Raw genomic sequence first — 15880 nt, forward strand, 5'->3', positions numbered from 1 at the left:
ATGTACAGAGTTTTTGATCTACAGCAGGATAGGGGAACAGCAGATGATGCACATCACATATAAAACTGATGTTTTAACTGAGATATCAAAAAATATGATAAATAAAAAATAACGAAAACTAAAGTTGAAACTTAAAATATGACTAATGTACTAATCTACAGTGACAAATAAGAAAATATAAGTAGTTTGTACATAATTGTGACCACCCATGTGATATCACTTTACTTTCCAGCTGTATTTGCTTCATCTCTCTGTTGAGTTGGGTGTGATGCGTGATCATCTCACAGTTTCTTTGTTTGAAACAGTGCTTGACAGGCTGCCCCAGTGCAGATAAATGTAGCCTAAAAATGTGTGTATTGTTTTAAATACACATAACAGTTAACAAAATTAAACAGTAAATTCATTCAGATGGGGTCTTCCAAGGTGACAGTGGCTCCTCGTAGACATTTAGCTTCATGATATTCAGCCTCATCTTTTACCAAAAGCTGCGAACTCTCAACATCTACATAATCCTGCAAAAAAGAGCACAGAAGAGCATATATGTCTATATATAAATATATATAAGCACAAGGCAGTAATAAAACAAGCACAAGGTGGCAATACAACTGTGATGAGCACTTCACTTTCTAGATTTAAGTCATATGGCTTCAATCCTGCTTTAGCCTAATTTAAAGTTGTGACAGTATTTTCCACCATGAAGGTTTGTTTATTTTAATCACAAGAAGGAAAGGATAGACAGGATGAAGTATCAATAACATAACCTTCAAAAAATCAATAGTTAATCATATAAAACATTTAAAAAAAGTTGGTGTCGCCAGCTGGTTCTTACCGCATCGTCTTCAATGATGTTTTCCAGCATGCAGACAATGTCTTTGAATGAGGGTCTCAGAGTGTACGGATCCAGCCAGCAGTCTTGCATGATATGAAGTCTGAGGGGTTTAGACATTCAAGGGATTCATCATGTTATGAAAGTTGATTTTTACTGTCATTTCATGGTACAAAAGGACTCTCCGCCCAGCAACAATGAAATACAGTGGGAAATTGCTTTCTGTGTGAGGGCTGGGTGAAAGCCCGCAAAAGCCAGACAGCAGTCTCTCAGTCAGAAGGCTGGAGGTTCGATCCCCACTCAGAGTGTCACAGATGTTCCTGATAACACTGATCTGATTTTTGAAGGTGTAATATTAATCAATTAGAAGATTTTATCTTGGGCTCTGTTCAATTGTGATGGGCAATTTTTCAAAACTTTGTCATATCTTGCACATTAAACTGTTAATAGAGAATATAATCAGCAGATGAATGGACAATGAAAATAATTCGCTCCAGGCGTGCATCTCTGTGTCAGACATTAGCTGCTGTGATGCAGTGTGCTCCTCACTGGTTAAACATTGCCAGTTCAAATGCCTGCTGTGCAAGAAAATGTGCAACATTGAGTTATCCCATGTCTTAATCTGCCCAGCGCTCTCATTCATGTCCTTCAGGAAAAGCAACATTTTCAAGTTACTGCATGTTTCTTTGACTTCTTGGTCACATAAAGAATCTATTTATGATGCTGCATATTGTGCAGAAAATGTGACGCTCAAAATCCAATCCATTAAACAATCATGTATACATTTGTTCAGATCAGTTCAACTCAGTTCAGTTCAGATCTTTGTTGTGTCTTGAAGGAAAATTTGATTTAAAGTAGAAGGAAAAAACACAAATACAACATACAAAAAGACGTGAGACATTGATCACAACAGTTAGAGCAAATAAAAAGATGTATCTGTTCACTGAATGCATCAGACCACAGGAATGGTGCTGCTAAGCAGTGCAGTCAAGATTTAGTGCAAATTAAGCACATTTATTGCAGACCACTACTGCTTGTTGCTACTCATCCGGCGTCATTCAGTAATGCTTTTGGTGTATATTGATTATACGACAGCTGCCAAAACTGCTTGTCTAATGCAGCTTTTGAAACGTGGACAAACATGTTTAGTGTAATTGTCAGTTTTCACTTACATCTCTGGTCGGCAGCCTTCAGGGTTTGTGTTCTTATGGCCAATGCAGATGTGGTAAACCACTGTCTCTGATGTCTCCAGGTTTGGATATGGCAGCATACCTGAAAATGGAACGTTTTTCAAGATAGATGTTACACAGGATATACGTTCCAAAGAGAAACAAACCCACGTGACATTTTGAATCAATCTAACATATCTTTTTCTTTAGTCATCTGCTGTCTTTTAACATGTTTATTTCATGCTTTTAATTGTTTTGTAAAACTACGCATCACCATACTGTGGGCATCATCATGACCATGAGTTTCTTAGACCAGTATTCTGTGCTTTTTTAATTTGACCAGTCTCACATTTTCCCAAACTAATAACATTGTTTTACGGTGCTAGGGAATGTGATACTGTTTTTATTTCCATCAAAAAGACACACTGCCCTTGTATTTTAGGCTAAACTCATATGTTTAATCATTTTATGCCACACATCTTATAAGTCACTACCTGAGCCACCAACTCACCAAATGTCTGCATCTCCCACAGCACGATGCCAAACGCCCACACGTCTCCCTTGAAGCTGTAATAGTTGTTCTTGAAGTATTCGGGTGGGTACCAGCGCAGCGGCACTCGCTGCTGTACAAGTTACACACAATGGAAAAAGTGATTTTCCACTCAGAAATGTGACCTGTGAAAACCAGCTCATGACAACTGAAACACACCACAGACCAACAAATAAAATGTTTAAATCGACCTGTCACATAAATGTATAGTGTCGCTGGTAGCTGTAATATATTGGTAGGATTTTAATAAACTGCTGAGCTCATGGTAGAAATCATTAGTAACCTTTTTGTCATATAAATGATGCTGTTACTGCTGGTCTTTCAGTCAAGGCAACATCTCTGCAAATGTTTCCTGTTGCAGAGGATGTTCATAATTCCCCCTCAATATATGCAACCACACACACACATAATGTCAGTGTGGTCAGTGTGGAAAGTTGTGTGTGTCACAGAAACATTTTGATTGAGCTGCATGTGGACTTGCATCGCCTGTCTGCAGCAAATGTCTGCTAATGACTGACAACCGTGTCAGTCGTTTCACAGTAAAAAGTTGATGTTTTTTGTTGATCCATACAGGAGCACATTTAACTATATGAACGCTCACTGTCACTGTCTTACCCGTGGGTTCCTCCAGCGGCTGCTGCGGCGGCTCGTCATGCGTGTTAAGTCTCGGGCCAGGCCGAACTCCGCCACTTTCACCTCCCAGGGAAACTTATTGACCATGATGTTCCTCAGAGCCAAGTCACAGTGCACAATCTGCATGGAAGACCACCGCTCAGCATGCGTCTGCTATGCATTTGTGTGTGTGTGTGTCTGTGTTAAAGACTGTCATGTTTTTACCATTTTGGAGCGCAGGTGCTGCATAGCCAGGGCGATGTGGTAGGAGGTGATGGTGAGGAGGCTCTGCAGCTCAGGGTCTGCGCTCAGTTGGACTCTGTTGGTCTGCAGGAAGGTCCTCAGAGTGCCACAGCTCACATATTCCATGATCAGAATGTAAGGCTCTGCACAAATGAGAGCACAGAGGGAGGATGGAGGACTTACAAAGTGGTTCATATCTCAGGTTTCAACTATCTTCCTCTTACTATCTTTCAGCCTGGAGCCCTCGAGAGCAGGACAGTTGTTTTAAGACAGTTTCATTCTTGCGGAGGAGTAGCAGTCTGCGCGTCTCTCACCCTCAGTGGTGTTCCAGTCCAGTAACTGGAGGATGCTCTTGTGGTGCATCAGTTTCCTCATGATGGCAACCTCTGTGTCCACATGCTTGGGACGGACACCTCAAGAAAACAAAGAGAGAAAAATGAGAGTGTGGCTTTGCAACTGAACTCTACATCTGAATCTACGAAGACTCAAAAGTTATGCAACCCCAGTTCATCACAACTGAAATCTGCAACGTGAAGGTGCTTTCAGCTTGACATTTTGAATGTGAGTAATAATAACAGTATGAACAGGAAATAATCAAAACCACAAACTGAGACAAACTTCAGTTTAAATGACAATAATAGTTTTATATGAATTATATTTTAGCCACATGTAGCTGCTTCAGCACGTCACCACACTGTCAGAAGGGTCTGAAACGTTAACGTGTCTGTTAACCTGACAAACCAGGTCTCTTTTTCTACTTGGATTAATGTAGAGTACATGTCCACTCATGTTCCTGCATAAACAGTGCAGCTTGCTTTGGGTTGAGTCTACATGTAGATTCAATTTTACTGTTATATCATGTGCTGTATATGCACTTGTGCATTTTGATATACAAAAAGACTTTAGAGATACTTCATTGACACCTGTTAAATACAAATGTTGACATCACCATGCAGGCCATAACAACAGAAAGTCAAAGGGCTACAAAAAAAACTGGTATCTAGCTATTTAGTGGTATGTACCCATGTGGGTGGTTTTATGTACCCAAGTTATGAGATATCTATCTCTGAAGAGTCTTCTTCAGAGATAGATATCTTAGATGCTGAAAAAGAAGTAGTCCTTAGAAAAACTGTTTACAGTGTGATTGTTGACACTGTTTCTGGATAGAGGTGTTGCTTTTTAAATTTTGAAATATCCATGTTTAATGCTGTGAGTGCAACAAATTAAACTCATTTCCATTATATTGTACTGCTGGCATGTGTCAGAGGTGGATTTTTTCTCATATCCTGAGCTCATAAAATAAGACTGAGTGACCAAATATGTTCATTTGTAATTTGAGGGCATTGACACTGCAGAGTATATAAATGAACATGACTGTAAGGTGATGATCATGGCAATACTGAGCACATTTCTGACATCCTATGTGGTGGAAGGTAAAAAAGCCACAGCACTAGCTCAGTGTCGAAGAGGTGGGCAGGGTGCTTCAGCTTCATAGCTTCCTTCACACATTCTTACCACAGCATCACATCCTAAAATAATGGCATTTTTATGTCATTTGCCTCTGTAATTCACCATGATGTAAACAGCTTAAATTGTATCTTGTGTGTCAGGGTCAGTCAGGTTTCAGGTTAACCCTAACATTATAGCAGCAGACATAAGATGTGATGCGCATTTTTATTGACACATTCATATTACACAGTGCACTGCTCGCTTTTAGATCTGCTTTGGTCTCCATCAGCACCTAACAGCTAAATGCTCTCTGTTCCCCAGCGTGTCTCATGCTGGGCAGGTAGTGTACATTGAGGTTAAGAGCTTCCTGCTGCTGATGATAGCAGTGACAAAAAAAAAAAAAAACAGTATAGCTGCAGGCCGGAAAACCAAAACACTGACCTTAAGCTTGCTAAAAAGCTTCTCAGAGCTGATGGGAACTGCAGGGTCAGGCAACAATAGTCTGTGGGTTCATCGCTACAAGCAATACCTTTCACTGTACACGTAATTACAGCCACTTCGAGAAAGAACCTTCTCTAAAACTGAACTGAAATGTAAACTAGACAGGTGCTTCCTGTGTAAAATGCATGTGATTGCTGGTCGCACTGATGCTGGTTAAAATTAAACGACTCTTTATGAAAATTATGCACAGTAGACAAATAGAGGTACAAGTAGTACAACAGTACAATTAGCCTTAATCATTTCTGAGTATCAGGAGGGCTAAAAAGGGAATGGAAGAATAGGAGCATGCAACATGTGTGTTGGACCATTTGGACCAGTCCAGTGTAACATTTCCATTCATTTGTAATGGAATTTGTCTCTAAGAAAGTATGCAACACAAAGTATGCCATTAATCTGTTCACACTTCTCTTACCATTTGGTTTGAGTTCACTGAAAGCCACATAAATTATAGATAAATGATAAATGCATCTGCACATTGACTTTACATCAACAACTGTCAGATTAGTTGTGCCTGCAGGGCAGATCTGTCTCAAAGAACTGCTTGAAGGTCCAAACCTCTAATGAGTATGTACCTTCCTTGCTGATCTTGCAGGTGAACATGCTGTGGCCCTTACACGTCCCTCTGGTCATCCTGGCCTGGTAGAAGACGCCCTCCTTCCCTGCTTTGATCAGCTGCAGCAGGTTCAGGTCTGACTTGGTAAAACGAGGAGCCTTAAACAAATGCCATAAGAGGTGACTTAGTTGCATCAAGCAGAGCACAGTGGGTTAGGTCACGAGTCTGTGAGGCTCATCTTTTCTGATAATTAGTGGTCATTTATTTGGCACAAAAGATACATGATCAACACTACTAACAGTGTAAACCCACACCGGTGAGATGACACAGATAGAGCACGTGTCACACATACAGTTAACATTCAGATTAGCCTATCTTGCATGTGACATTTCCTCTGCTGTGTCTTCAGCTGACTACTGATGGCACCCGTAAAATAGGTCAAATATGCGACAGCATGAATATTTCATGCAGACCGTGGTGTATCAGGGGTACCTGCTGCAGGCCTTTCCACAGCTTCCTGGAGGAGGACCTGACTGTGCTGCTCTGCTGCAGGGGAGTTTGGGGAGGAGTCTCACGTTCCTCCACTGCTGGGACTGCCCGAGCATGCATGATAGGAGCTTCCAGACGAGGGGCAATACCCCCTAACAGCTTTCCACGCAGCTCTCGAATGGTCTGGACCAAAGAACAATATCTGCAAGAAAAAGTGGTGGAAGCTGTAAGACGTGTTACACTGTACAAGGCTTGAGGGAAAAAAAGTCCAGCAGAAGCTCAAGGCAGCTGTGTCAGGGGGGTGCTGCTTGCTGGAAAGATGAAACAGAAAAACATATATGTGGGATGAAAAACAAGTTGGAACAGGTGATGTGTCTGTGGGAGCAGAATGAAGGCTCAAGAACTTGTTTCATAAGAAATTTAGAAACATGGCAGTCCTTCCAATAATTCAATATTTCAGTAACTGAAACCCAGAAGGAGACTGTAATCTAAACTTTGAGTTGACAGCTTCATTTGGCAACGAGACTAAAAGTGAATAGAACAGAACACAATTTCACTTTCCACCAGAGCGGAAAATGATCTGGAGCAAAACACAAAATGTAGCATTCAACTTACAAAACAGGTAAACTATAGAATTAAAATACAGAACAAATGTGATAAGAAAGCACTGAGCAGAAACGTGTGATGCTCATTGTTGTTGGATGGATGACAAGACACCTTTGCTTTTCTCAGAGCCGCACCACGAGTGTGACAAAGTTCGGTCTCAAGACAAATGTAAGTGGCATTTGGTTCGCCTGTGGCACATTTCTGTGGAAATTCATGGTGTATGCCATTTTCACAGCAGACATTTTGACATGGCAGGAAAAACACAGGTTTAACTAAAAATATTCAGAACAGCTGTGTTCCATTAGCGGGTATTTACCATTGACATGGCTAATTAGGTCACTTAAATGGAAAGGAGACACTTATAATGTTGTTAGATGCACCTGTGCTGATACCTGTTGGCCTGGTCCATTCCTGTGAAAACTAAAGCCCTCAGTGTTCCCATTGACTGACACTGGTGAGGAGATGTCTGGAAGTATTCATTCAAAGCTGCTGATTTAGTCTTGAATATGCTACCCTTCATCTGGAAAACCTCACATTTTCTATAAAAATCTGCAGTTTAAACAAATCAAATGACGCTTCAGCCTCTCTTACTTTTTCAGACACACGGCCCCCAGCAACGCAAACACCAGGACGGTGAGGGAGAGGGCTCCTATGAGGATGCAAGCAAGTAGGTCCAGGGGCCGACCTGAAAGAGCCAACAGAACCAAATGAGTCAGCTGCAACATGCTGTCACAATGTGTCAGTGAACATAACTGGACGTGAACTTTATCTGTGAGAGCTGAGCTCACCTGAACACATAGTTCCTCTGGTCTCATTAGCGTGCATTGTGTCATCAGCTCAACAAAGAACATCACCTCAGTCTGGAAGCCGCTGAACTTACATCAGTGATCCAAAAAAAAAGCTGAGCAGGACGGATATTAAAGATGTTTTATCACAAATCAAACGAATCAGACTTATTTTAAATTGATGAAATTAATTACATAAGGAGGCAAAATAGTGATGTTTTCTCAGTTTGGTGTAAGATACACCACTACTACTGCTACTGCTGTTTCATCCTGTGTAACCCATAATAACAAGATCACACAGGAAGAGACACATTACGCTCAAACATTCACGATAAATGATCTATTACAGTGTGAAACAGCCTTACCTGTGTTTCCTGAGGAACTCTAGCGCGATAAAGTCCATCCTTCACTGACTGATGGCGATCAGAAAGCAGCTGGAGCAGTTAGGCTGAGGCGGTCTGCGTGGCTCTGGGCTCTTTACTCTGTTTGGAGCTACCTGAAATGCTGTAACCCTGAAAGAAATCAACCATGGGTTGTGTTGTCTCTGGCAGGAGCTCTGTCAACCACAACATAAGCAGAGGAAATGAACAGAAGCAGCAGGTGGTTTGAGCTGCATGACACTCTGATTCACACTCTACCCGACGCTCTGCACGCGTGTCAATACGCTGAACACTGAACTGTGGTCATATCAGCCCTTACACACATCAAACTTCGCGTGAACAGTAGTGACTAGGGACATAATGAAGCAATGGCTGATCACTCATTAGGTTATCTGGGGTTTTACATGAAACTAAAATGTAAAATGAGGCATATGAGAAACCCACCAGGTATTGTTGTTGAATCCAAACCATCTACATCAGTTCATTAACGTTTGTTTCAGCTGAATTATTTCAACCATAAATCAAAAAAAGCAGGGCCTCTGGAAATATATTGTATTTTTATGAGAAATTGTGAAGTAAGTGTATTTTAAACCCTTCTTTTGATTCAGCACTCCATCAACTGGATTATTATGGAAGTATTTAGATCAAGTCAAGGTACAAGGTAGTAAAAATAGCAGTAAAATTATGTAAAAATACTCATTGAGTATGAGTGAAGTATTATCAGCTAAAACTTGAAGTATAGAAGAGGTACCTATGTCATTATTAAATTGATATATTTTGATACTGGATTATTATTATTGATTTATTATTATGTGTCAGCAGCATTTTGATGTCATAGCTGGTTGAGGTGGAGCTAATTTTTACCTGCTTTATATACTGCTGGGTTGTGTAATGCACTGTATAACAATGCATAAAATGTATACTCTCCTTTAGGATTTTTAAAATGTAGAAAGTACAAATTGGTATAAAATTGAAATCCTCCAGTAAAGCATATGTACCTCAAAATGTACTTAGGTGCAGTACTTTAGTAAAAGTACTTAGTCACTGGGTAGACCTGAGGATAGTCTTGAGTTCAGCTAGTCAGTCTCTGAGGTCTGATGCTTGCTGCTCGAAGGCCTAAACTGTGCTAACATGTCAGTGTGGGTGAGAGGAGGGTTACAGGACAGAAATATCTGTGTTTCAGTTGCAGACTTTACTTCGGGGGGAAGTTTCTGCAGAGACCCTGCATGTGGTTACCGCTTTCATCTGCAGACAGACTTCCTGCAGCAGCAGTGTATTTCTTTACAGTAAGGAAGGAAGATGAAGAATAAAACTATCCTAAACCAGAATAAGAGTCTACAAATTAAATGATAAAATGGTGCAGACGAGTCCAGACCATAGACTGGATAATAGAAGTGGACTCAGCCACCATGATGTCATCCATTGGTTTGTGGCCGTTACCATCTTGAGTTCTGACTGAGAACCATGCTGAGAACACACAGACACTCACCATGGTAAACACTTGTTCATCACAAGGTATCCACATCCCCAAGCAAACGCTGATTTATCATCTATCTTAACCTAAAAGGGACCATAATTTACAAAATGAGCAATGTGTATTGATGAAGACTTGGCTGATACCAGAGACTCATTAAGAAACTGTTGACTGAGGTAATAAATCAGATGAGAGTCATTTCTCATAGATGTATGTCTTTTTAAAACCAGTGGAGTCGCCTGATGCTCATTCGAAAACATGCAGGTTTAAGGCACAAAGAAAAGACACATTTCAGTCTGGTGTCATCATTTCCTCTGCAGAATTTAATTTGTTGCTTGGGTATTTTGTTACAGATCAACAGTATCACTCCATATACAACTACAAGTACAGGATTTTGTACAGTTCATATTCAAATACATTGTTTTCATTGGCTTATTTACAAAACACATTTTTTTATGTACATGTTTTCATGTCAGTGCAATGTCACTTTCTTTCAACAACACGTTACAAAAAAGTTCTTTAAATTAACAAGTCTGGTTCAGATCCAACAAAAATGAACTTAAATAAAAGAGGCTACAGACTGACAGACAGCTCAGTAGTAGATTGCACTGCCTGCGGACTCTTCGCACTACGCTGGGGGCCGGGCTTCTGTTGGGGGGTGTGTGTGTGGGGGGGGGGTCCCCTGTGGTTCACAGGATGTGTTTGCCCAACATCAAAGTTCCACTCTTCTGGGCACAAAATCTTTGTTCCTGGATTATGAAAACTGTGCTGAAATTAACCCCAACTTTAAATTGTATTTTTGCTCATACACTTTAAGCTACGGGTGCGGTACACTTAGCATCACACAAGTAGTCGTTTGAGGGAACATTCACAGCCAAAACAAAAAAAAAAAAAAGTAGACAGCTATTGCACCTTTAATGAAGCAAACATTACGAACTAGGTTCTCAAGAGACAAGTTTTCCCTTTGAGCCATGTGATGATGTTTCGAACACGGACACAAAACTGGACGTCGTCTACAGCTCGGTGCAAAGGCAGGAGGGTGGAGGAAAGACAGCTGAGCAAGCAAACTTAAATAGCCTCATCTGCACATTTCCATTTGCTCAACAAATGTACTCTGCAAAGGAAACACACTTTCAGTGACAGATATCTCTCCAGACACATCCATAACGACACCTTCTCCTAATAAATAGAGCAGCAGAAAGGGGAGAGCACAGATCGGTCTCCTGTGATCCAGAAGACAAAGTGGGCAGTCGTCGGGGGGCAGCTGCTGTCTGTTCACAGTGGTAAGACCGAGCCTCGCACAGGAAGAGCTCCACACATGCTGCTACACACCAAACACAAACCTCTGCCGCTGCACTCCACGCAGCGACACGAGGGTTCGTTCATTTCAGACGCACCGCGACGGTCGCAGCAAGGAGCCGAACCTTCAGATGAAACCAGGACCAGGATTCAGAATTTACATGAAACCAATGATTAGACTGAGCACACAGAAAACAAATCGTCATCTCGATGTTGGATCGAGTGATGCAGTGAAGCTTTTACAGATCTGACAACAGTCCAGACACATACTGTAGCTCTCGACAGGCCAGAGGCCGTCTGATATCACAGGGTCTGTTTGTGGGGACAGGTGGTTTGGTAATGTTACACGGGGCTGAAATTTTTCACCATTTGTTGCTTTTTCTTAAAGCAACCCACAATTAAATGAAATATTACACACATACTTATGTACTAACAATATTGGAAATTTTACCGACCACACATTTTGAAACATCAGCGTGCGTGTTGAATTACCTGGATGAATTCTTTCTAGAAAGGGTCTATGGGGCCCATCATGGCCACACTAACCCACTAGGGGGCAAACCAGGCTGCAGGCCCCTACCTACTACTACTACTACCACCCCAGAGGGATCTGCCCACTCTGCCCTGTTGGTAATCCATCTTTGAGACCCTTAAAGTCAAGTGTTACTGAAGCGTCCACAGATATTTAGCAGGGCGCCATCTTGAAAATCAAATTCACCACCAGCTGCATCTGAGTGCTTCTTTGATGGTAATGTTGAGAGACTTTGCTGACTTTCAATGGTTCTTCTCACCTTGCTGCAGTGATGTACAGGTGTACTCCAGGACACTGTGACATCACTGCTGCAGTGTGATCAAAGGTGCGACTCAGCACATGAAACAGACTTCTAGCTGTCAATTACAGAAACTCTGCTTTTCAGCCTGGTGCTAAAGGAGAAATGCACTGATTTGATGCATCACAATGTGTTTCTAGGTGCTGAAGCAAACTGCTGCATAAAGCTATTTGTGCTTCCAGGGGGAGCTGCGTGAAGTCTGATAAATCACCTCAAGTCATGTCACTTGTAGGAGCTGCCGAGTTGCACTGTGGGTAATGCAGATGCCAGGATTTGACAGGTAGACCAATGTGTGGAATAACAAAGACCACATCTCTGCTGCATCAAGTTCGATGCTGTTTTCTGTCGATCATGTGTCCGACAGCGTTCTAAAAGTGCAATGCTAAATCGGTGGACTTCTCTTGACTGATATAATGTTAAAATGACAGGTAAAAATCGCTGTGACCCCATTGGCCCAACTTTTTCTGGCTTCTTATTGGAGGGTATGAACATTGGTATGAGAGAGGAGTCTGAACTTTAAGTTGAGAACTGCAGTAGGTGAAAGGTGCGACAGTGCTGTGAAGATAAGCTCCGTGTTGTTTCGACATACAGTAAATATTCATTCATGACCTGAAGTGGCTCCAGAAGCCTGCCTTAAAAAAAAAAAAAAAATCACAACAATAAAATAAATCTTTTATAAAACAACACATCTGCAGAATTAAAAAAAAGTATTAAACATATACTGTATATTATTCTGTAAGCGTCTCTCTTTTGAAATCATGGCACCTGTCCTAAACAAACCAAGACTCACACTGAAGCTTTTAGAGTTTCTGACAAGTTCTAGGTACACACAGGTCAACATCACACAAATCACCACTGATATTTGGCAGCTGTCCAATGAAACAGGTGGGGCAAAAACGCCTAATCTCATGTCCACATTAGGACCTGTGTGTGTGTCCTAAACAGGAGAGAGACTTTTTGGGGATCAGGCTTCTGAAATGTGTGTACCATGACTCCTACACCAGAAGGAAGCATTTTAATTATCATTATTAATACTGTCACAGACTTTTAGGGTACAGTTGGCTGACAGACTGCATGAAGCGATGAGGTAGCATATGACTTATGTTCTCCCTAGTGATACTATCACTAATAAAATCGCTAGACAACCATTTTTTAAAAAGTTTGTCACTAGATCCAATATACTAGATACCAAATTTGAACATCATGTTGACCTGTGGCATCACACACAGGTTCTTTAACGAATGGGCTCTGTTAATACTTGGCATTTCAAACTACCTGTATCCAATCATTGGCCTTGCATTTACACCTGGAATTCATTCTGTGGTCTCATTATTTCCCTTCTGCAGGTGAGATATCCAGGGTTAGATCACATGATAACTCCAGCTGTAAATGTTGTTTTCACTCTGGCATCACAAGTGATAAATGCACTAATAACAAAGCAACATCACTTCATGACTTGGCCATGTTGGCATACATTCGGAGATGCGTTAGTATGCAAGTATATGTTACATGTATGTTCTGGCGAGGGTTGTTCACATGAGGGGAGGAGAGGGGGGGGTTGTTTTGTTGGGCTCAGCAAAGTGCACCAGTTTAGTGCTTTCACCACGGCTTCATTGTTGTCTTGGCAAACCTTTGCACGAATCCATGTTTGCGATCAAGTGCAGAAAGTGCTGCGACGCAAGACATAGACCACGGTCTGACTCTAGTCATTAGCAGTTTGTGAAAATTCTTCAGAATGATCTGAACATCTAGTGCTTCCTGCTCAGAGCGGCAGGAGGGAGCAGAGAGCAGGTGTAGTGCTCGCTGATGGAAGACGGGGTGCCATCACTGGAGGACACAGTATTTCTTGTAGTCAGACTCAAAGTCTTCATCCATGCTACTGGTGTCGGCCATCTTCTTGCCATCGATCTTTGGGAGGAACTGGGAGTAGTCGACTCCCTGCTGCTCGTAGAAGAGGATGTAGGCTGAGTCGGTGTCGATCTCCTCAGATTGCACTTCCTGGAGAAAATGGGAAAAAATGAAGAACTGATGCAACTGATCTTGTGAAGGAAAATGCAAGTGAAGCTGCTGTGTGTTGTTACAGAAATCTGAAAAAAAGGATCTTAATACGCATTTGTTGGCTAAAAACCTGATACTTGTGTACTGATGCAGAACAGACAGAGGCTGAAGGTCTCAAGCAACAAGTCAACTCCATCATCAACTGATCTGAGCAGGCCCTGCAATGCCTAGCTGCAGTTATTAAGCTATGATCATGCCAGTCACTGTCAGGTGGTGAGGTTTAGTAAACAAAGAAGCAGCACATGAAGTGATGAAGTGTCTTACCTTGCAGCTGCTGTCATTGTAACAGTACCATTTCTCATTGGGGTTTTTGGCATACGTCACATAGTGGCCTCCTCCCATGATTCCTGAATGGCACTGAGGAGATAAAGCAGACAAATCTTTTAGGCATGTTTCAAGGCAGAAAAAGCCCAAAGAGAGAGCCTATCAAACCCTCCTGTATGTGTGACTTTGATGCGTCCTGCTTACTGATATTGCATAGAGGTTGTAGATGGCGTCCAGACACATGTTGTCTCTGTGCTGTAGCAGTGAATTGTCAGGGTCCATGCTGCTCTCTGTGCTGCAGTCTGAGCTCAGCCCGTTGCTGTCACCATTCACCAGTACCACGTCACAGTGGCTGCTGGACGCCTCAGTGCTGCACGACGATTCTGACGCCATGGCCTCTCCCGATCCAGCGGCCCCCGCTGAGCTCCCTTCTGTGTCTGCCTGCGGTGCGCCGTCCCGTGGCTCGGCCTCAGGATTAGCAGCTCCGTCCAGGTTCTCCTTGCTGTTGGAGAGGCGGTGTCTGCTGCCCAGCTGGGGCAGGCGTAGCCGGCCTGGCCTGCGGCCTCCGCTGCCAGTTTTCGGGCTGCTGGAGGGGCTGCTGGTCCGGCTGAGAGAAGGCGCTGACTTCCTGCTAGAGGCAGGAGAGGCTGTTGGGAAACCACAAGGTTAGAGACACTTCCTCTGCCGCTGGGCCATTAGCTGCTCTGCTCAATAATGCCTCGTTCTCTTTCATTTCACGTGCTGTCATGCTCTTACTCATCAAACACGAAATGGAAAAAAAGAAGCAAATGCATCCGTCTCTTTGAGAATGTGGTAAAAGTCTGAATGTCAGGCAACATGTGATACCTTTGGGTAGGTTGCAGAAGCCAGCGGGGGCAGAGATAGAGGACAGGTTGTCTTCTCCAACCCTCAGCAGATCCTCGCTCTCACTGCGGGAGTGCTGGCAGTGCTGCTCCAGGTCTCTGGGTGCCAGGAAGGCACTGGGGTCAAAATTTTCCCGCGGGAACTTGACAATCTTCTGGGACTTGATCCAACGGCCGTTCACAAACTGGAAGCGCTTCAGGTGGACAATCTGAGGAAGAGAGCCAATGCTCACACATGCTGTGCTGTCTGTCCTATGACTACTTTCAATGCAAACAATAAATACTACTGAAAACCACACGTGGAGCTCGACACAAGAAGAAGCTAAGCCTGTGAGGCCAGAGCTCAGGCCTCACACAGACTCAGAAGTGTGCCACTGACCAGAATGGGCGGCAGCCTCCAGAGGTCCAGCTTCTTCGTTGCTAGCCGGTGTGTCTTGCACTTGGAGCAGTAGTAGAGCTCATCCTCACCCAGCTCTTCTTCACTGGTGAAGGCCTTCAGACAGCTGTCCAGGCTGATGGGCTCAGCCTGGGCCCGACGGGACTGCTCCACACTGCAGTGCTCCTCCACAATCTGCAGGGAGACCGTGATGGTCATGACACCGAACAAGGTGAGGATAATTCCACACTATCTGGCTTTCTGTCTAACTGACAGTGTCTTCTTCACAACCAGGAACAGGCTAGCAGAGGGACAGCTTTCCTCCAAACAGCAGGCTGTGTTCTACAGTCTGTGCCACTTGTCTTGTTGTAGTTAAATGTGAGCACTGTTATTAAGCAGTATTTGTAGTTTTGTTCAGCATAAAGTTGCAGGTAAAGCAGCATTTTTAGCTGAAAAAGCAATGTAAAATAAGTGCAGAATAAATCGACTGAGAAACACCCACAGTGACATGTACTCACAGCACGAATCTTTACCTGAGTAAACAAACCAGGTA

General features: G+C 42.7%; 2 protein-coding genes across 4 annotated transcripts in view; both read right to left on the reverse strand.

Moving 5' to 3' along the window:
- Window positions 1–278: 278 nt before the first annotated feature.
- Window positions 279–8229, reverse strand: LOC143323833 (tyrosine kinase receptor Cad96Ca). The gene is made up of 12 exons (XM_076735945.1): window positions 8149–8229; window positions 7787–7899; window positions 7590–7683; window positions 6396–6594; window positions 5923–6061; window positions 3715–3813; window positions 3383–3543; window positions 3161–3298; window positions 2507–2618; window positions 1999–2098; window positions 830–929; window positions 279–512 (listed from the first exon to the last, which is right to left on the reverse strand). The coding sequence occupies exons 2-12, from the start codon at window positions 7821–7823 to the stop codon at window positions 405–407; spliced, it is 1287 nt and encodes a 428-aa protein (XP_076592060.1). The 5' UTR covers window positions 7824–7899; window positions 8149–8229; the 3' UTR covers window positions 279–404.
- A 1710-nt stretch (window positions 8230–9939) lies between these two features.
- usp32 (ubiquitin specific peptidase 32) overlaps window positions 9940–15880 on the reverse strand; it is a 58432-nt gene continuing 52491 nt past the window's right edge. For all 3 annotated transcript variants that reach the window (XM_076734854.1, XM_076734855.1, XM_076734853.1), the window contains exons 30-34: window positions 15331–15522; window positions 14935–15160; window positions 14293–14735; window positions 14089–14181; window positions 9940–13764 (exon numbers count right to left, since the gene is read on the reverse strand). In XM_076734854.1, the coding sequence (XP_076590969.1) occupies window positions 13591–13764; window positions 14089–14181; window positions 14293–14735; window positions 14935–15160; window positions 15331–15522 (1128 nt within the window). In that variant the 3' untranslated portion in view covers window positions 9940–13590. The remainder of the gene's footprint in view (window positions 13765–14088; window positions 14182–14292; window positions 14736–14934; window positions 15161–15330; window positions 15523–15880) is intronic.

The sequence above is a fragment of the Chaetodon auriga genome, chromosome 7 (genome assembly GCF_051107435.1).
Source record: "Chaetodon auriga isolate fChaAug3 chromosome 7, fChaAug3.hap1, whole genome shotgun sequence".
Taxonomy (NCBI): domain Eukaryota; kingdom Metazoa; phylum Chordata; class Actinopteri; order Chaetodontiformes; family Chaetodontidae; genus Chaetodon; species Chaetodon auriga.